Raw genomic sequence first — 21469 nt, forward strand, 5'->3', positions numbered from 1 at the left:
CAACGCAAGCAGCCGTCCTCAGGTGTAGAACAGGGCTATCGGAAAGTCTTTCCGACAGCGTCTGAAATTTCAGAAATTTCAGACGCTGTCTTTCCGACAGCACTGTTCTTCACCTGAGGACGGCTGCTTGCATTGTGGCCGAAACGTCGTGAAAATTGTATTTTATTATGTTTGATTTTTTATTATTTTATTATTTCCCTTCTACGTGACTTTACCGAAAGATCTTCTTGGTTCTCGACCACATCAATTCCATACACCCAGCCATCAGATTCACCATGGAAGTCGAAAATGATGGCAAGCTACCCTTTTTGGATGTCCTAATCAAAAGGAGACCTGATGGTTCAATGAGCCACTCTGTCTACAGGAAAGCCACCCACACGGATGCTTATCTAAAACCGGATTCCCACCACCATCCATCCCAGAAGAATTCCCTCATCAAGACTCTATATCATAGAGCCCAATGCATCTCCGACCATGAACACATTTCCAGTGAACTCAAACACGTACTCCAAGCTCTTAAAGCTAATGGTTACTCCGACTACACAATCCGCAAAGCCATCACTCCAACCATCAAGAAAGATCCTGTTGAGGAGCCTTTCAAGACCATCACCTTACCCTACATTGCTGGGGTCACAAAAAAGATCTCCAAAATCCTGATTAAACACAAGATCCAGGTCCGATTCAACACAGTACATAAAATCCGTGATCTGGTACCGTCTGTAAAAGATGTGATTCCAGACATACAGTACCCTGGCGTCTACAAACTAAGTTGCCTCTGTGGTAGCAGTTACATTGGGGAAACCAAACGACACGTCTCAGACCGCATTCGTGAACATAAAGCTGATCTAAAACACGGTAGGACAAACACCTCAGCCGTGGCAGACCACTGTTACAACTCAGTGGGCTCACATGACATTGACTTCTCCAAGACGGAGGTTCTCTGCAAGCCATCTGGCTATCATGAGAGATTCGTTCATGAGGCGATCCACATATACAAACACAGAGACAATTTTAACCGAGAAGATGGATTCAGGCTTAGCAATCATTGGAAGGACGTAATAAACCATTTCGATACACATTAGGGTGAGTTGAATAATACATAGTGTTATATTAAAATGTATAAAGTATAGGGTGGTTTACAGCAATACAGTATATAATTTAATGTTGGGTTTATCTATGGCAGTATATAGTACTGTATATGCTAAGAGAATAAAGTTTAGATGGAAGTATATTATATACTTCTTACGACGTAGAATTGTAATTTATTATTTGTTGTTAGTAACTCAGCTTATTGTAGAGTATAGTAAGTATCAGTTTATATTTTAGTTTTTTATGTAGTTTTCACTTTGGTTTTCTACGTGGTTGTTTGGCAAATGCAGCTACATATCACTAACATTCCTCTCCTTTATTAACGCTGTTCCTTGCGCCCCCCCGTGGTGCTGTTGATCCTGCATAATGCATGGGCATAATGGGACTTTGAAACCCCTCCGCCCACCTCCTATGCATTGCCCATTGGTATGCTAAATTCCTCTTCATATGCACATTCTTTTGTTAAGGCGCTCCTCCTCGCTACACCTATATAAGCTCCTAGCTTGATAATGTTCTCATTCTTCGCCTGAGGACGGCTGCTTGCGTTGTGGCCGAAACGTCGTGAGAATTGTTTTATTATGTTTTATTTTTATTATTTTATTACTTCCCTTCTACGTGACTTTACCGAAAGAACCAAGAAGATGAATCCCTGCAGTCACGAAAGCTTTAAATCGAAATTTACCGAAAGAACCAAGAAGATGAATCCCTGCAGTCACGAAAGCTTTAAATCAAAATTATCAAGCATGTGTGTTTGCATATTTTGCCACAATTCCCTGTGGTTAATGCAGACTTGATGCTTTGTAATAGGTGCATATTTGGTGTTTGAACATCTTAACACCTCCTGGGAAGGGTAAAGCCTATTTTGTTTTCATAATTTCCAATTAGTTTGTAATATAGTGTTAAATGTGTTGCTTGTAATAGGGTTTTTCCCCTTTTCTGGCAACAAAAAAAACCCTATTAGTATATTTTGGTACTGGCAAAGGAGGTCCCATGATGTGTTGCTTGATTCTTAAAATGTCTGCTTTCCGACATTGAATATACTTACGTAATACAGTATTGTCAATTATCAACATTAAATACCGTTTTAAACAGATCTTCAATTATTGAGGGATAGACCCACGTGGCCGCTTCCCAGGGCTGGAAGCAGCTGATCTCAACCACCGGAAACAGCTGATCTCGGTCACCGGAAGCAGCTGATATCAACCACCGGAAGCAGCTGATCTCAAACACCCGAAACAGCTGATCTCAACCACCGGAAGCAGCTGATCTCAAACACCCGAAACAGCTGATCTCAACCACCAGAAGCAGCTGATCTCAACCACCGGAAGCAGCTGATCTCAACCACCGGAAGCAGCTGATCTCAACCACCAGAAGCAGCTGATCTCAACCACCGGAAGCAGCTGATCTCAACCACCAGAAGCAGCTGATATCAACCACCGGAAGCAGCTGATCTCAAACACCCGAAACAGCTGATCTCAACCACCGGAAGCAGCTGATCTCAAACACCCGAAACAGCTGATCTCAACCACCAGAAGCAGCTGATCTCAACCACCGGAAGCAGCTGATCTCAACCACCGGAAGCAGCTGATCTCAACCACCAGAAGCAGCTGATCTCAACCACCGGAAGCAGCTGATCTCAACCACCAGAAGCAGCTGATCTCAACCACCGGAAGCAGCTGATCTCAACCACCGGAAACAGCTGATCTCAACCACCAGAAGCAGCTGATCTCAACCACCAGAAGCAGCTGATCTCAACCACCGGAAGCAGCTGATCTCAACCACCAGAAGCAGCTGATCTCAACCACCAGAAGCAGCTGATCTCAACCACCGGAAGCAGCTGATCTCAACCACCGGAAGCAGCTGATCTCAGCCACCGGAAGCAGCTGATCTCGGTCACCGGAAACAGCGGATCTCAACCACCAGAAGCAGCTGATCTCAACCACCGGAAGCAGCTGATCTCAAGCACCGGAAGCAGCTGATCTCAACCACCGGAAGCAGCTGATCTCAAGCACCGGAAGCAGCTGATCTCAACCACCGGAAGCAGCTGATCTCAACCACCGGAAGCTCCTGATCTCAACCACCGGAAGTCCCGCCCGTCCACCCATGTGGCATGCCACGTGCTCCGACCGTGACAGGCAACGAAAGGTAATGGAAGTGCGGCCCGCGGGAAGCGAGGACGCCGATTACGACGACGACGATCAATGGGACTGGGGCGACCCGCCCAGGGGGCCGATATCTGTGGAGCTCCCACCCTGGACACGCGAGCACAACGCTGAGCCGACTGGGAGAGCGAGAACGGTGAGCCTTGAGCCGGGGCTGGCCGCTGGGGCCTCCCCTAGGTCGACTCAGTCTCAAATGAGTACCTGGTGCGATGTGTAAACATCGCCACTGGGGAGATAAAGGCGGACGGGCGTGGTGTTTGCCACCCACCCCCTCGTGTGCCGTGCTGACCTTCATAGGTGCTTGCTAACAGCACTTGCTCCAAAAGTCTGTTACAGGCTACACGGGGGATCTTTGTCTTTTTGTGTGTGTTGTGTAAAGCCCCACCGGCCCGTCCAAGTATGCTGAGCGTGAATATCATCGCAACCATCGTCAGTCTATTACGAGCTCTGCATCATCAGCATCATCGTAAACCGTCATCACCATTTATTTGGAGCTCATCATCATCATCATCCTCGTCGTCATCTCAAACGTTGCAGCATGATCTGGATACACCCACCACCAATCTGTCGTCGTCATTATATTAATCACCACCACCATGTGTGTTGCGCCTGACCTGCACCACCACCATCATCATCACCATCATCATCACCACCATCATCATCATCACCATCATCATCACCACCATCATCATCACCATCATCATCACCACCATCATCATCACCATCATCATCACCACCATCATCATCACCACCATCATCATCACCACCATCATCACCATCATCACCACCATCATCTTGCGTGAATGTTGAGCCGTGCATCGCGATGTTTGTCATCGCCATGTGTTTAGTTCTACACAGAGCCGGCCCAGCCACTAAGCGACCCTTGCAATTGCAAAGGGCCCCGTGGCCAGCAGAGGGCCCCCTAGAGTCACTGCTAGCTAGTGGGTGAAAAAAATCATACATCAAAGGGGCCTCCAACCAAATTTTGCTTAGGGCCCCCCAAGGTCTAGGTCCGGTTCTGGTTCTACACCATCACCTGAGCCCCGAGTCGTACCACCACCACCATCATCATCACTAACGCATTGCGTGCGGGTGGCATCTTTGGCGAACGCTTGATTTGAAGCTTTCGTGACTGCAGGAATCCATACTCTTTGGTAACGAACTACGTGACTCATCTTCTTGGTTCTTTCGGTAAAATCACGTAGAAGGGAAATAATAAAATAATAAAAATAAAACATAATAAAATACAATTCTCACGACGTTTCGGCCACAACGCAAGCAGCCGTCCTCAGGTGAAGAACAGGTCTGTCGGAAAGACAGCGTCTGAATGACGCTGTCTGTATTTTATTATGTTTTATTTTAATTATTTTATTATTTCCCTTCTACGTGACTTTACCGAAAGAACCAAGAAGATGAATCCCTGCAGTCACGAAAGCTTTAAATCGAAATAGGACTACGTGACTTTACCGAAAGAACCAAAGAGTTTTGGCGAACGCGTCAAGCAAATCCATCCCGACCCCTTCGTTTCATCGCCACCCTTCGATCGACACCCACCCAGCCGTCGCTCTCGCCTAAACATAAACAACAACAACAAGAAACGGGTCGTTCTCACGAAGCGTTTTCAAACGCGTGTCTCTGCTGTCTCCGAGATCGAGACGGGGAGGCAGGGCGATAGAGAGAGAGAGGTACCGTAGAGAGAGACACGTTGATACAGAGACACGTAGATACAGAGACACGACCGATGGTCCAGAGACTTTGATTTTTAAACAACTTTTATTGCCGCCAGCAGCAAAAGCACTGGAGGCGATTTCGATATGAAATACACAAAGTCACCAGCAAACAAATGAGAATAAATGCTACAAATCGACGCGCTGTGGCGCTAAAAGCACCGCGCACAACACGAAATAAAAGCCACGTGGTGGTGGTGGTTGTGGTGGTGGTGGTGGTCATCGCGCACGCCACGGTGACGAGCGAGCGCTTCAGAAGGTGAACACGAGGGTGCCGTCCACGCTGGTACAGAGGGCTTTTATGGCTCCCCAGCATTCGAAGAAGACGTGCACATCACCAAAATGTGTGTGGTACGCGTGCTCCAGGCGGAGCCGCGCCTTAAGCAGGCCTCTGAACACTGGAAGCGCAGAGCAGCCGTTAGTGTCACCTTCCAGCATCTTTTTTCTCGTTCTGTACCATAGAGAGAGACACGGGGATGCAGAGACACGAGCGATGGTCCAGAGAGAGAGAGAGACGGAGATGTAAGAGAGGACGGAAATGCAGAGATACGAAGAGTGAGAGATGGCTCACAGCGAGATACACAGCACAGAGAGAGAGAGACGGCTCACAGCGAGATACACAGCACAGAGAGAGAGAGAGATGGTTCACAGCGAGATGCACAGAGAGAGAGATGGCTCACAGCGAGATACACAGCACAGAGAGAGAGAGAGATGATTCACAGCGAGATACACAGAGAGAGAGATGGCTCACAGCGAGATGCACAGCACGAGAGAGAGAGAGATGATTCACAGCGAGATACACAGAGAGAGAGATGGCTCACAGCGAGATACACAGCACGAGAGAGTGAGAGATGGCTCACAGCGAGATACACAGCACGGAGAGAGAACGAGCTCTCTTGATTCTTGCATTCCCCCGTTTCCTCTTACGACAGGTAAGCGGCGGTGGGCATGGCCTGGGTGAAAAGGCCGAGCGTGCCGGTGCGCGCAAGGCCTTCGCCGCTGGGGAGCCGCGCCGCGTGGTCGAGGTTGGCCCAGCCCGGCGGGACGCGGCGGGTGGCAGCAGCAGCGGCGGCGTCAGCATCAGGAGGAGGAGGGCAGCAGTGGTGGGAGCTGAGGGCAGGCTGCTCTCGCTGGAGGACACAAGGGCAGCTGCCATGGCCGGGAACCAGGAGCTCGTGTGCGAGGCGCTGGACGCGGGTCAGTCGGTCGGTTGTTGTTGCGGCAAAAAAATGGGACCTTTTTCAATCTAGATTTGAAGCTTTCGTGACTGCAGGAATCCATACTCTTTGGCTCTTTCGGTAAAGCCACGTAGTTAGAAATTAAATAAAACAAATCACGACGCTTCGATCGCAACACAAGCGGTCGTGATTTGTTTTAATTTTATTTTATTTCTAACTACGTGACTTTAGCGAAAGAACCAAAGAGTATGGGACCTTTTTATTGTTGTTGCCAGTATCAAAGTGGTGGGGGGGAAAATACGAATAGGTGTTTTTTTTACCCTTTCGGGCACTACAACAGGAGCTGTGTTAAGATGTTAAAATGCCAAAATAGAAACTCTCTTGCAGGGAATCAAGTCCTGCTTTAACCACACACACGGTACTTTGTGGTGAACATGCAAACCAACACGTGGCTCTGGGAATCTATGGCGTTGTCTTTGAGACAGCAGCCTTGTTTAAGTACGTGTTGTTAATGCAGTATTCATACTGAAGTATAATCAATTACCCGAAATAAATACGCAACTAAGCTATTAAATTCGTGAGAACTATCGTAGTAGCACATCTCTGTATCTCGCCACTTGCTCCCGTCTCTTTCTCTCTCTCATCACTTTATCTCGTCACTTTGTCATCTCTTTATCGCATCACATTCTCTCTCATCACTTTATCTCATCACTTTCTTTCTCTCCCTCGATGCAGCAGTCGTGTAGAGCATTCCCGATGCGATTTGCGGATTAGCCAAAATCGCGGATAGCAAAGTTTTTTTTAATAACGCGAGATTGCTGTTCTCCCCTCTCTCTCTCTCGATGCAGCAGTCGTGTAATGTTACAGATGCGATTCGCGGACAGCCAAGTTCGTGAAGAACACGAACGACCTCGCCACACTGCAGTAGTTTGCATGACAATGTCCTACACGCTATCAAGTCTATGACAAAGCCCCATTGCCCGAAATATTACCTTGGCTATATATTTTCTTCCAAAGACCCCACGGTGTTATTAATGAACGCGTTGTATTTGTTGTTTTGTTGTTGTACTCCAAATAATTTGTCAAATTGAAGATGTGGTGAGCCCCGTGTGGGTTGTGCCCACGTGGGGAGCGGAGGGGTGGCGGTTAGCGTGCCGCGCTACGAACCCGGCCACCCGAGTTCGATTCCCGCTCATGGCCAACACCAGTGACAATTATTTGAACCGGTTGTGGGCTTTCGTAGGTGCTACTCGCCAACGGCGCTCGTCCCCCAACAGTCCGTTAAGGCTCCACGGGGGGTGGGGGTTCTTTGTCTGTGTCCGTGTGGCCCGGTAGGCGTCGACGTGAACGCAGTGCTCTCCTCCGGCTGGTCCCTGCTGATGTACGCGGCCGTGTGTGCCAACCCGGCGCTGGTGAAGGTCCTGCTCGCTCGTGGCGCCAGCGCTCACTTCGCCACCGAAGGTCAGCGACGCGGTCGTCCGTGGAGACCACCAGGGTGCCGTTTGCGACGGCTCTTCATGGATGTTGTTGTCGATTGCTTCGGTTTGCCCGGCGGTGGGTGGCTATAATACGCACGATTTAAAGCTTTCGTGACTGCAGGGATTCATCTTCTTGGTTCTTTCGGTAAAGTCACGTAGAAGGGAAATAATAAAATAATAAAAATAAAACATAATAAAATACAATTCTCACGACGTTTCGACCACAACGCAAGCAGCCGTCTGACGCTGTCTTTCCGACAGACCTGTTCTTCACCTGAGGACGGCTGCTTGCGTTGTGGCCGAAACGTCGTGAGAATTGTATTTTATTATGTTTTATTTTTATTATTTTATTATTTCCCTTCTACGTGACTTTACCGAAAGAACCAAGAAGATATAATACGCACGTCGCCTGTAATCCGGCACCGTGGAGGCAGTGAGGTTTGACACTCGTGATCGACGGTTTGACTTCTCGAAAGCCTCGGTGATTTTTGTTGTCGTCGTCGTCGTCGTTGTTGCGATAACTTTTTTGCTGTTAGCGCTTTTTGTTCTGGTGCCCATTTCTCAATTTGCTTGTTCATTTGCTTGGTACGTACGTACGTGTGTTGCACGTGCCGGCCGTGTATGTGGGATTTGGTCCTTAGATATACAACTAATGTACGGCGTCGTGGGATGCTGTTGGCATGAATGACGCGCTATAAAATGAAAGTGTCATTCATATTTTTAGCGCACAATACGACTAGAACCCTTGCGCGTTGGCAAGCGCGCTTGCCCGCTGACGGCATCCTGGACGACGCGGAGTTGCTCTGCGCCAGAGGTCGCAAACGGGTTTTGATTCCTTACCCGTACCCGGCCGCACCAGGGTCGCAAATGGGTACCCGTACCCGGCCGTACCCGTTCCCTACCCGTACCCGTACCCTACCCGAAATGAGTGACAAACGGTTACTCACCAGTCACTCACGGCCTACCCGTACCCGTACCCGGCCGCACCAGGGTCGCAAACGGATACCCGTACCCGTACCCGGCCGGGTACAGGTAGCCGGGTATCGGGTAGGGTACGGGTATCGGGTACCCGGTTGTGACCTCTGCTCTGCGCGGCCCATCGCCGGCGTGGTTCCGCGCACGTCTGGAGCCACCGCCCGCGCCACTGACGGCCGTTTCGTAGGTGGCTACACGGTGCTGATGGCCGCGTGCGCACCTTCTCACCGGCCGGCGGGAGACGCCATGGCGTGCGCCGCCCAGCTCCTCCAGCACGCGCTCGACACCAACGTCACCGACAGGTAGCGCGGCTGAACCCCCCCTCGCCCCCCCCGGGTGCCGGTCGTTGCCGGCTGCGTGACGTTGTCGGGGCCTTCGAGCGTTGCTCCTTGGCAATTATTTGAAAATAAAAAAACAACAATAACCCAGGAGTGGCTCGTGCTCAGTGCACCACTGAAATCCAAGAATCTCACCCAGATCCGGAGTTGCGCTGCTGGCAAATCGAACGGAACAACGGGGAAGTCCGGAATAAATGCCACAAAAGCAGCCTGTGTGGTGCTGGCCACCCACCCCCCCCTGGTGTGCCGTGCCGGCCGTCATGGGTGACACTCGCGAACATCACTTGCCCCTGCAGTCCGTTGAAAGCCACGCGGGAGATCTTTGCCTTTCATCTTCTTGGTTCTTTCGGTAAAGTCACGTAGTAGGGAAATAATAAAATAATAAAAATAAAACACACCATTATTTTAATATTTTACATTTTAGTTTATTATTTCCCTTCTACGTGACTTTACTGAAAGAACCAAGAAGATGAATCCCTGCAGTCACGAAAGCTTTAAATCGAAATCTTTGCCCTTGTGCCTTTGTCTGTTGTGGCTCAGGATGGGGATGAGCGCCGTGATGTACGCTGCCCGCGACGGTTACCAGGACTCAGTGGCCTTGCTGGGGCAACACAGCGCAGACGTCAACTTGCAGGACCAGCACGGATGGACCGTAAGCATGTGATACGTCTCCCCCTGTCTGTTTACGCAAAAGTGCAATACTTGATAATAGGTTTTCCCCTTTTTTTCTGGCAACAAAACAGTTTTGTTAAGTTGTTAAAACACCAAACTGAAACCTTTCGCAAGGAATCATGTCTGAAATAACCGCAATGCTTGTGGTCAGAATGCAAACAAAAAACACACTGATAGTATCTGCATTGTCTTTGAAACTGATTGGTCCACACCAGAGACAGCTTTCTTTTGAGCCTCGTCTCAAAAGGCGTACAGCTCAAAGACAACGCACTATCAGAGTAATGAGAGCTCGGGGTGAGCATCTACATCATGGGACCTCCTTTGCCAGTACCAAAATATGATAATAGTAAAAACCTATTATCATAATAGTAAAAACCTATTATCATATATTTTGGTACTGGCAAAGGAGGTCCCATGGGTGCAATACTTTTTTGCACATCCACGTTGATGTTTTATCAACTTAACCCTTTCCCATTCTGATCACCGTACGTGTACATCATCGGAACGGAATCGGAAGAAGAACAAATTAAATCGCTTTATCGATCTTCATGTCGGGAGACGGACCGGCGCTGCCACAAAACCCATGCAGCGAGGGCGTGTGGCACAGTTTTTTGCGCCAGCTATGTAAGAATGTAAGAGTGGCGGCGGTCGTGCCGCTACGGTCTTCTGCGGCGAGCAACAACGTCTTTAAAAATAACGGGGCGCTACGACGCCTCTCTGAATTGAACGAACGCCGAACCGATTTGCGCGTCCCGAGATTCGGCGGTGAACGGGGGGGGGGGGTGGGGACACCCACCACCACCCAGCTCTGCCCTCTTGGCCCGATCGCAGGCGCTGCACTGGGCCGCGAGCAGAGGCCACGAGGCGTGCCGGAGACGGCTGGAGGAGCTCGGCGCGGACGCCGCCATCAAGACCAACGGGGGCTTCTCCGCCGAGGAGCTGGCACTCCAGTTCAGCAAGGTGCAGGTGAGCGGGGCAGGTGCGGCAGGCACCTGGGGGGGAGCGGCGGCGCAGCGGTTAGCGCGACCTGAGTTCGAGAGCTGCTCGCGAGCAAGAACGGTGGCGGATATTTCGACCGGTCCCTAGGCTACGTCTAGGCCGACTCGAGCATGACCCTAACCCTAACCTGTTGTGGTGTGTTCAAGTTCAAGTTCATTTTCAAGTTCATTTATTAGGTACAGCCCTGTGAGCCATTCGGCTATTGAATCGGGTGCAACCGCAACAAACAAAAAACAAAAACATGAACAAAAAGCATCTTAAAGTGAATATGTGACTAAGTGCAAACAGAAAATCCAAGAAAAGACAGCAAAGTATTGCAGAAAAAGCACCGTACACCAACGCTGTGTGCAAAAATCCCAGTGGGATGCAAGTGTAAACACCAGCACTGGTGAAGGCAGAGATAGCCTGGGGTGGTGCTGGCCTCCCACCCCCTCGTGTGCCGTGCCGGCCTTCATAGGTGCTACTCGCTCACAGCACTTGCCCCCAACAGTCTTTTAAGGCTATACGGGGGCGGGGGGGATCTTTGTCTTTGTTTTGTCTATATGTATGAGCGTGTGTACGCATTGATGCTTAAGGTTTCCTTCGCGTGCGTACGAGCGCGTGTTTGTAAACGAGAGCGAAACGAGCATCGACCGGGGCCCGCGTTGAGGTAGCGGCAGCAGGCGGTGGAGACGTCGGACAACACGCAGGGTGTGTGGTACAAGGCGGCATCACATCGGGAGTGCAGCGCAGCGATAACCACGGGAGGGGGGGGGGGAACGCTGGGCACTGGGGTGACGCTGGTTCCTTCCCCGTCTCAGATCGTGCTCGAGTCTTACAAGGAGTCGGGGGCGTGCAAGTTCATGGCGTCTACCAACAAAATCAGCGCTGTCAGCACCAAGGCTTTGGAATTGAAAATCAGGTACCCTGCGCCCGCACTGCAGCCTTCGGGTCCGGCGATATCGATAGGCCTCGGCAAGGTAAAAGGTAAAAGCAACGAGCCTACCTTTACCCTAACTTTTACCCTTACCCCATACAAATTGCCCGATTGCAGGGTAATTACTGGGGTACTACTACACATGAACAAGGTTTATAACAGGTGAATGCGAGGTAGAGCGCTTTATTCATATAGAATACTCTCGAAGATTCCAATTTTAAATGGAGGCCACGGACTGCGCCACGGAGCTTTTAGCGAGCGGTAAACACAAGGTGTTTGCCGGGTAATACTTCGCGCTACCTTTACCCTAACGGGTAATTCTTCCACGCTACCTTTACCCTACCCTTTACCTTACCCCTTGGCATGTCGACACCTTTACCCTTTACCTTTATCCTTTTACCCGGTAAAAAGGGTAAATGACCTTACCTTGCCGAAGCCTAGATACCGCCGCTGCAACGGCTGCGAGGGAACGCCGATCCGGGAGTTTCGGAGCAGAACGTTGCAGAGCAGGACCTTACCGTGTGTGTACCGTGTGTGTGTCTGTACTGTGTGTGTACCATGTGTACTGTGTGTGTACCATGTGTACTGTGTGTGTACCGTGTGTGTACCGTGTGTGTGCCGCGTGTGTACCGTGTGTGTACTGTGTGTACCGCGTGTGTACCGTGTGTGTACTGTATGTGTACCGTCCGTGTACCCTGTACGCTACTCGGCAGGCAGCCATCTCTTCGTGCGGTTTCGCTTTGTACGCCCTTTTTTTGGTTCGCATCTACTGCTACCACCACCACCACGACCACCCCCACCACCACCACCACTACCACCACCACCACTACCACCACCACGACCGCGTGGAGCGTGGAGGGACACCTGTGTTTGTCTCTAAGCAGACGAACGCGCGTGCCTTGACCTCTTTGTCAGGCCACGTGTGGGGAGCGGTGTGGTGAGGCTCGTTAGCGCTCCGCTAACGAACTCGGACACCCCGAGGTTCGTTTCCCGCTCACGGCCACCGGCAGTGGCGGCGATTATTCCAACCGGTCCTGGGCCTCCCCTAGGTCCACTCGGCCTCGCATGACGCCGAGTGCACTTGGTGTGGCGGTGTGCGGTAAACGTCGCCAGTCTGGAGACGTGGGCGGCCGGGCGCGGTGCTGGCCACCCACGCCCCTCGTGTGCCGGAGTGCCGGCCTTCGTAGGTGCTGCTCGCTAACGGAACTCGCCCCGACAGTCTGTTACGGGCTGTACCGGGGGAAGGGATCTTTGTCTCCGTGAGCAGAATAAAAGTTACGTGACTTCGTGTGTGTTCCCCCCCCCCCCCCCCAGAAACAAGCTCATGCTTGACGATCTGAAGCAGTTCTTATTTGGGCTCGACCTTGGACACCTCGTCCCGCTGTTTCAGGTGCTGGTTTGCCGTTGAACACGCGGCGTTGGTTTGCTGAGGTTGCCCCCGCCGAAGGCACGTGACGTTGGCCAGCGGGGGCGACGTGCGTCATCGTCGTTTTTTTTCGATTTAAAGCTTTCAGACTTTGCCTTCTCGATAGACCTGTTCTCCACCTGAAGACGGCTGCTTGCGTTGTGGCCGAAACGTCGTGAGAATTATTTTATTTTTATTATTTTATTATTCTTCTACGTGACTTTACCGAAAGAACCAAGAAGGAAAAAAAAGTGGCGTTTTTGTTTGGATCGTCTGGGAGTTTGGAGGTCAAGGGGCTTTTGGGGAGAGCTCGTGGAGGAAAGGAGAGAGGTTATCAAACAATCGCACCCCTCTCCCATGTCTGTACCCCTGCATAAACAAATTAAGGTTTTGCCACATCCCATCAGCAGCACGGCCTTCTGGGTTTCAGACGTAGATGTGTACGTTGAACTTCTTTCGCACCGTGCGTAGCCAACCGTGCTCATCGGAGGTGCCGGGTGGTGGCGGTGTGGGTGGTGGTGGCGGCGGTGTGGGTGGTAGTGGCGGTGTGGGTGGTGGTGGTGGCGGTGTGGGTGGTGGTGGTGGCGGTGTAGGTGGTGGCGGTGTGGGTGGTGGTGGCGGTGTGGGTTGGTGGCGGTGTGGGTGGTGGTGGTGGCGGTGTGGATGGTGGTGGCGGGGTGGGTGGTGGCGGCGGTGTGGATGCTGATGGTGGTGGCGGTGTGGATGGTGGTGGTGGCGGTGTGGATGTTGGTGGTGGCGGTGTGGATGTTGGTGGTGGCGGTGTGGGTGGTGGCGGTGTGGATGGTAGTGGCGGTGTGGATGGTGGTGGCGGTGTGGGTGGTGGTGGCGGTGTGGGTGGTGGTGGTGGCGGTGTGGGTGGTGGTGGTGGTGGTGTGGGTGGTGGTGGTGGTGGTGGTGTGGGTGGTGGTGGCGGTGGTGTGGGTGGTGGTGGTGTGGGTGGTGGTGGTGGCGGTGTGGATGGTGGTGGCGGTGTGGGTGGTGTGGGTGGTGGTGGCGGTGTGGGTGGAGGCAGTGGTGGTGTGGGTGGTGGTGGCGGTGGTGTGGGTGGTGGTGGTGGCGGTGTGGGTGGTGTGGGCCGTGGCTCTCTGTGATGGCATCTTTCCTCGTCGTGGCTGCTCCTGCATCGTGATGACGCTGTTTTTGCCTCGTCATAGTCCGTTGGCCGAGCGACATCGTAGCATTTGGCCTTGGTGGCAAAGAATAGTATACATATTTACGGGGGCCTGAATATATTGATGAGAGCGCTTACAACTTGAATATGATTTGTATTCTTGAATATAAATTCAACACCCAGGTTTTCACAACCACCATGACGATTCATATTTTGATTGTTGGGTTAGGTCCACGTATTAATAATCTTGGCAAATCTTGTGTCGTAACAGCCTCCACCACCCGAGCATAGCCAAACAATTCAGACTTTTATTCCGATTTCCTGGATCTTGTGCTGAAGTTGCATGGTGCAGTTGCGTGCGGAGCGCCGTTGATCTAGCTGCTTGACTTTGGCCGTTAGAATCGCTCTGTGACTTACTGGTGAGCTGAAAACAGTTATAATTGGTGCATTAGCAGCTTGTACACGTGAACATTTGTATTTAGTTTGGCTACGGTTGGTTGGTAGGTGGCGATAATTGCTATGCATAACCACAATTATTGATTATAATGCAGGTTGTTTTAGAATTTGGCAAATTTGGACCCTGATACCGGCATACACGGGGCCTCCTACTCCTGCTCGTGAACTTCCGTTCGCAGGGAGCCTGGGATTGTAAGCAATTCATTTTGTCTTCCAAGTCACCCCTCTTCAATTCACGTAATTACAAACATTTCCAGTGCTGTTGGTCTTCACGACGCAGATTGGCCACCAAAATCGCGTTACGTGGCCCAACGCCCAATGACAAACAAAATCAATCGCGAGGTGAATGTGAACGTTCTAAATGTTCAGCCACGAAATGCGTGGCGGCTTGCCGACGGGTGAGAGAGAGAGAGACCCTCTTTTCTACTTGCAGGCCCAGGAAGTTACGCTGAGAAACCTCCTCACCATGTCTGACCAGGAGCTCTCCGCGGTAAGGACTGGATTGGTTGCAAGAGTGGGATCCATTAAGTAATGCGTGGTGGATATTTCACGTCTCCTTTGACGGGATGTCTGGGAAGTAGATGATGATAACGGTCGTTTTTTATTTAATCATACCGCGCTCTCCCATACGCCGGGGCTTCTCATAGACCGCCGTTACATCTCGCGTCTCATCTCAACACCACCTTTGAAAGGGCACCACCCGTTGGCAACTGTCCCTCTGCGGGCGAATATTTGCCTACGTATTATCCGAATATTGCCGGCGTGACGGTGATTTTCACGTCGGTGCTGGCCGCCCGCAGTTGGGTGCGATGCAGACGGGAGAGCAGAGGAAGATTCTCGCGGCTTCGCATAAGCTGCACATGAGCAGGTGGGAGTCTGGGAGCATCCCTGACATCACCAAGCTGCCGGTCAGGTACGCATCGCGGGTTTGACCTCGTGACTCTTACAAACACTGAAGTGGGTGAGGGCTTGGTGGAGCGCACGCATGTTGCAAAGACGCCCTTTCCTGTGGCTGTCGGAGGTAACTCTGTTTTCCCTCTGCCTTGCCAGAATTCCGGACGGCAAAATGTGGACTCAACGTGTTTTGATCAATCTGCACGGGGGATCGCGTGTTGTCCCCTCGCACGCACGTGGTGGTTTTTATCCTGAACAAGTGCGTCGTGGAGATTAGATTGTTGGCAGTAGCCAAGCGAATGGGCTCCGTAGTGCGGAAGTGGAGGGGGGGGGGGCCCCCCCATGCACGGTTTGCAGGGGCGGGACTTTGCGGCGGTGAAAATTGGTAGCGGCACTTTGCTGATGGTTCCCAACGAGGACTTGGCCGGTCCACGGTTCTCTTGTGATGGTCAACAATGACAAAGAGGACCACATTGCGCATATTCCGAAGGTGCTGATGGTTTATACGCATGTGGACAGAGGCTGTGTGCTTTTTACGCGTGAAGTGTCAGCGGGCGTTCGACACTTCACGTGGCCTCAAGGTGCACATGGCCTGGCACAAGCGTCGTGGTGACGTCACCGCCACTGTGTGGCGAATGGCGGTTGTTGTATAAAACTCACGTATAAAACTTACAGGAGTGAGTTTTATACAACCATTATTCTGTTATGATGGTGGCTTTCTCTTGTCACTTAGAACTTTGACATAATTATTGGTGCTGCCTGGGGGCTACGATCTATTTATCGCAATGCACGATCGATCGCGATAGCGGTGGGGGAGAACTTAGCTGCGACACTTAATGCACCGTCACTGCACGCGGCTAAATGTGTTCATGGCAGAGTTTCACGTTCTCCAGGGATACTTAATCGTTGGCGTGTTTTCCTGTAAAATGTTCGCTTCGGACGTTTTATTTTGTTTCCTTTGCGGTGACTTGTGACCAAGGAATTGGCAGTGGCTTTAACCTTTTTTTTTACAGACCGGGGAAATGGCCCCAGAGCTTCACGGTTCGAATCCAGCGGCCTCCCTGATTAATACCGCGAGCGCATGAAGTGTTTGACGTGTAGGCTTTCGCGACCAATATCATCCACAATCTAGGTTTTTTGGGTTAGATCAATCTGAGAACTCGTATTGTAAATGTCGTAGATTTGCTCTCCAACACACCGGTGTGCTGTACTAGTAACGAATTGTCACGTTCTGCTTACGTGCCAAACCTTACTAATTGGCTGTGTCGGGTGGTGGCGGGTTTAACGACACATTTATATTTCCGCGATCGAACCCAAAAAAAAACCTCTATTATGCATTAAGTGTTAACCGTGAAAAATCCTGCGCCGCGGGGGGACAGTTAAAATATCCCGCGATTCCCTTTGCAAGAGTAGCCCATTAGTCTCACGGCGCCACAGTCCAAATTTGAAAATGACACCGCAAATTCGTGATTTGCTTTATCATAACAATCCTCGCCCCCCCCTCCTCTCTTTCAACAAACTTGGCAGGACCCTCCTGGAAGAGAGTCGCGAGAGCCGGTGAAGCTTTCCCCTGGAAAACAAAATCGAAATAATAATGATGATGATAATGCCGTTGTTTCCTGTGTGTCGCAGCTTCGAAGGGACTATGACCTTGCTGGTGAACATGGAGTTGCAATGCAACTACATGCAGAGCAGTCTGGAGTACCTTTGCAAGCACAGCGTGGGCGACCTCACCTTGCTCAAACCTGTCAAGGTATTCACTCTTGTAAATAATAACAGTACGGTGGATCAATCTTAATTTTGGAGCTTTATTGACTGCAGGAATTATTCTTTGGTTCTTTCGGTAAAGTCACGTCTAAAGATAAAATAATAAATTAAATAATAGCATATTACAACGTTGCGATTGCAACACAAGCAATCGTCATCAGGCATAAAAGAAATAGCACCAAAAATCTCTTTGTGCCGATATGTGTCCTCTCTCTGTGTGTCCTTGTGATGTCTGTCTGCTTGTATGTCTGTGTCTATAGTTTTCTAGTTAGATTTTTGTTGCTATTTCTTTTATGCCTGATGACGATTGCTTGTGTTGCAATCTAAACGTCGTAATATGCTATTATTTAATTTATTATTTTATCTTTAGACGTGACTTTACCGAAAGAATCAAAGAGTACGGTGGTTCGTCGATTATCCGGGGCGCGATTATCCGGCTCCCCCCCCCCCCCCAATATTATCCGGCTCCCCCCCCCCCCCCAATATTATCCGGCTCCCCCCCCCCCCCCAATATTATCCAGCTCCCCCCCCAATATTATCCGACTCCCCCCCCCCCCCCCCCCCCCCCAATATTATCCGGTGGTCCTGGGCAGATCCGGCGAACCTCCAACGCAGCTGATGGAGTTGGATTTGGACTCTGAATAACCACCTCCAATTCTACACAGCCCCTATCATCGCCCCGTGCAGAGTCTTCGAGATTGCAGTGATAAGTACAGTACAGTAAATAAAGTAAATTTTGACAGTAGGATATTTATTTTTGTCTATTTGTATGTTCGTGCCAATTTCATAAAGTAAACAAATAACAACACAACAACGACAAGCAATGTTATGCAAGAATGTGTAAAAATAAGCTATTTAAAACAGTTACGTGGTTATCCGGCGTTTTTGAAGATCTGGCACTCCCTTCCCCCGTAAGCCACCGGATAATTGATGATCTACTTTATTAATGTTGCAGTTTTACATGCAGATTGCATCTCTCAAACGCTGGGGAACCACAGACGGCAAGGCTGGAAGACGGCCAGGGGGTGAGCTGGTAACCAGCAATTTCCCAAGATCTGCAGTCCCCTACAGATAAAGATGCTTTCAGTCAATTGATCAGCGCGTGTGGACGTGCAGGAAAGGAAACGGGAACACTCTGAGAAAACCCACCACGTACAAAGGGAGGAAACGCGCGATACCGTACAGAAGGAACTGATGATATTAGTCCGCACTCTGCTGTACCGCCTCATGTATTGATGAAAAGTGAAACCTGCCCCCCGTAAAATCACAAGATTTATTGGTGACATGCGCATTACTCTTCCATGTCACCCCCCTCCTCTTCCACCTCAATGGCTTTTACGCCACCGAGAAACGACGTCACGCGTCCCCTTGCCAGCGAAAGTCCCGTGGGGGCGTTGCTTTCCGGGCAACGCTCGAGCGCGCTCCTCGAACTTTCCCCTCTGCCCGTAACGCAGGTGGATGTGGAGTACAACTCCACGCAGCTGCTGCTCGATCAGATGGAGCGTGGAATGAGCGCCGCCCAGGCCCTGCACCGGCAAGCGGCCACGCTGCTCAGCTCCGTGCGGGAGGTACGCGCGCCACCCTGAGCGTCGCTCGGCACGCACTCGCCACCCTTGCACGGGGGAGGTCCCCACGAGGACGGAAGAAATGGTTCAAGGACGTTCTTGAAGACACTTTTTTTTATTTTTAAATGTGACATTGACTTATGGGAGTCGCCAGCTCAGGTTCGCACAAATAGTATAAATTTCCACGTGGTGAGCCACTTCGGTTGAGCTATCGTTCGTGATGTCCAGGTCGCATCTGAAAAAGAGCTACGTAGCTCAGTGGGCCTTGCCAGGTTGAAAAAAAGTTTTAGTTTCGGAGACCTGGGAGAAGCCCCCCTATGCCTTGGGGGGGGGGGGGGGGTGGGGGGAACAGGAGCTGCGGAGACTCCTGCCTGTGTTCCTCCCACCCTGGAAAAGCCAATTTCCCATAAAAAAGATGAGAGCGAGAGGCGGTGTGGTCTAGAGGGCGGGTTCGTGTGTTGCGAGCCAGCTAGAGGTTAAAGGAAGAGGTTGCCCCGGGGGGGGGTGAGAGACGCGTGTGCCCATGAAGGAGTGCATCGGTGGGAACTCTCCAGCGTGGGTGGAGGCCCAGGAGAGAGCGGCGTTGTTGCCCGATGAGGGTCCGAGCAAGGCTACCAAACGCTTGGGTAAACCGTCGACAAGACAAGAGAACTCTCCTTTGGACCTCGGGAGTAAATTGGCTTCGTTGCTTGTTGTACAGGGGGGTGGGTAACTTAACGTGTGTGGTCTTAAAATAAAAGGTGCGTAATCAGGTGACGTTTCCGGCCATTTACCGCTTGCACAGGGATAAAGACTCCTGAACTTCAAGGCAGGGATTTGAGGTTCTAAAGGAAGAGGGCAAAGGTTGTCCCCTCAAAGAAAAGAATGGGAGGAGGAGGGGGGGGAAGGAGGTTTCACTGCAGTGGGATTTTAACAATCCACCCTCATTGCAATTGAAATCATGACGTAATTAGAACTTTCAATGAATCGTCAACGTCATTACAACGACAACGATCGTGACGTCTGCCAACCATCGTCCCAAAGTGCCCCGCAGTTTCGTATTTACGTAGCGGCGGTGTCGTACGATCATTTCCCTGCGCCCCAGGTAGTAGTGGTGGTGGTGGTGTTGACAGCTGCCCTGTGTCGATCGCTAACCGGTGCGGCTCTGCGCGCGGTCGTCTGGCAGTGCCGCACCGATTCGCCAACGCCTGCCGATTTCATCGCCTCGAAACGGAAGCGCCGCTTGGTGTCGCCAGGGGGAGCCGCTGCGCTGCTGATGATCCTCGCCGGAGCCGCCGCCACCGCGCTCCTCGCCTGGAAGCGCGGCTCTGCCGTCTCGGGCGTCTCCGTGCCAGCGGCTCGCGTCTGACGACGGGAGGACAAGGCTGCAGAGTTGGGGTGGGGGGGGGCGGTGGGGATGTGCTCCCCGGATTTTCAAATGAATCCCAGTACTTTCGATTTAAAGCTTTCGTGACTGCAGGGATTCATCATCTTCTTGGTTCTTTCGGTAAAGTCGCGTAGAAGAGAAATAATAAAATAATAAAAATAGAACATGATAAAATAATTCTCACGACGTTTCGGCCACAACGCAAGCAGCCGTCCTCAGGTGAAGACCAGGTCTGTCGGGGAGACAGCGTCTAACCAAGAAGATGAATCCCAGAACGTTTCCGAACATCGGGGGGCATAGAAATATGCAAAATGTTGAGACGGTCTGCGGAATTGTTTTTGTTGGTTTGTTTGTTTTTGGGATTTGATCGGAAACCGGAAGTTGACGCCGCTCGTTAGCGGGGCGGTAGCCTCGGCGGAGTTTATCCCCCGAGAGCGACGTTCACGTGGCATCTCGCTGTCGTTGGCAAGCAGACGTGGTTCGCATGTGGTTTGAACTCTTCACCGCCGTACGTAGCCGACCGTGCTGATCGTAGGCGCGGACCGAAATTTCTAACGAATGTAACTGCTAAAATGTCGATGCTTCGTTCATGAAAAACGCCGTTACAAAAGGCGAGTTTGACGAAACATAGTTTTTTCATGTTTTCTTTTAGGGTGATTGTGGATGATTTCTAATAATTGGCAAAACGGTACGATTCATAATAGATATATATACATTTTTGCAGGTTAGGCCACGACATTATCTTAGCAAACGTTTTTGTTGTTGTTGCGTAACCCTCCACCACCCGACGTAGCAAAGTGACAGAAATCACCTGCGAAGTCGTACCGGCTACGAAAAGCCCCGCGCGGTCAGGAGGGCACGGCGCTTGTTGGACGAAACTTTGCCGTGCGTGCGCGAGAACGTGACCCTCCGAAAGAAAAAAAAACACAGCGGCCTACGTTTGGCTTCCTATGCAGTGATACCCCAGAATTACGTCTCTCCTCTCCCCCTTTGACGTCGTTTCGCAAACTACTTCGTGGCCTTTTAATTATAATTAACACCGCCACCTGGATTTGCGTCGCCTCAACCCACACACACACACAGCATCGTCCGGCCTTTGTCGTTGTCCGTCGCTTCTCAGCATTCGCCCTCCACCATCACACCACACACCACCACCATCACCACCACCACCACCATCACCACCACCACCACCTGCTACTACTACTACCACCCTGTCCATCGCCCTCCACCACCACCACCTGCTACTACTACTACCACCACCTACTACTACCACCACCTACTACTACCACCACCCTGTCATCGCCCTCCACCATCACCACCACCACCACCACCTGCTACTACTACTACCAC

General features: G+C 51.1%; 1 protein-coding gene across 1 annotated transcript; it reads left to right on the top strand.

The window, feature by feature from the left end:
- Positions 1-3215: 3215 nt before the first annotated feature.
- On the top strand, positions 3216-20114 carry ASZ1 (ankyrin repeat, SAM and basic leucine zipper domain containing 1). The gene is made up of 13 exons (XM_078876365.1): positions 3216-3387; positions 5911-6175; positions 7492-7617; positions 8797-8911; positions 9488-9599; positions 10451-10585; positions 11419-11519; positions 12849-12924; positions 14961-15017; positions 15328-15440; positions 17054-17174; positions 18643-18756; positions 19919-20114. Exons 1-13 carry the CDS (start codon positions 3238-3240, stop codon positions 20099-20101), a joined length of 1668 nt encoding a protein of 555 aa, XP_078732491.1. The 5' UTR covers positions 3216-3237; the 3' UTR covers positions 20102-20114.
- The last annotated feature ends 1355 nt before the right edge of the window (positions 20115-21469 follow it).

This window comes from Lampetra fluviatilis, chromosome 44 (genome assembly GCF_964198595.1).
Source record: "Lampetra fluviatilis chromosome 44, kcLamFluv1.1, whole genome shotgun sequence".
Lineage (NCBI taxonomy): Eukaryota > Metazoa > Chordata > Hyperoartia > Petromyzontiformes > Petromyzontidae > Lampetra > Lampetra fluviatilis.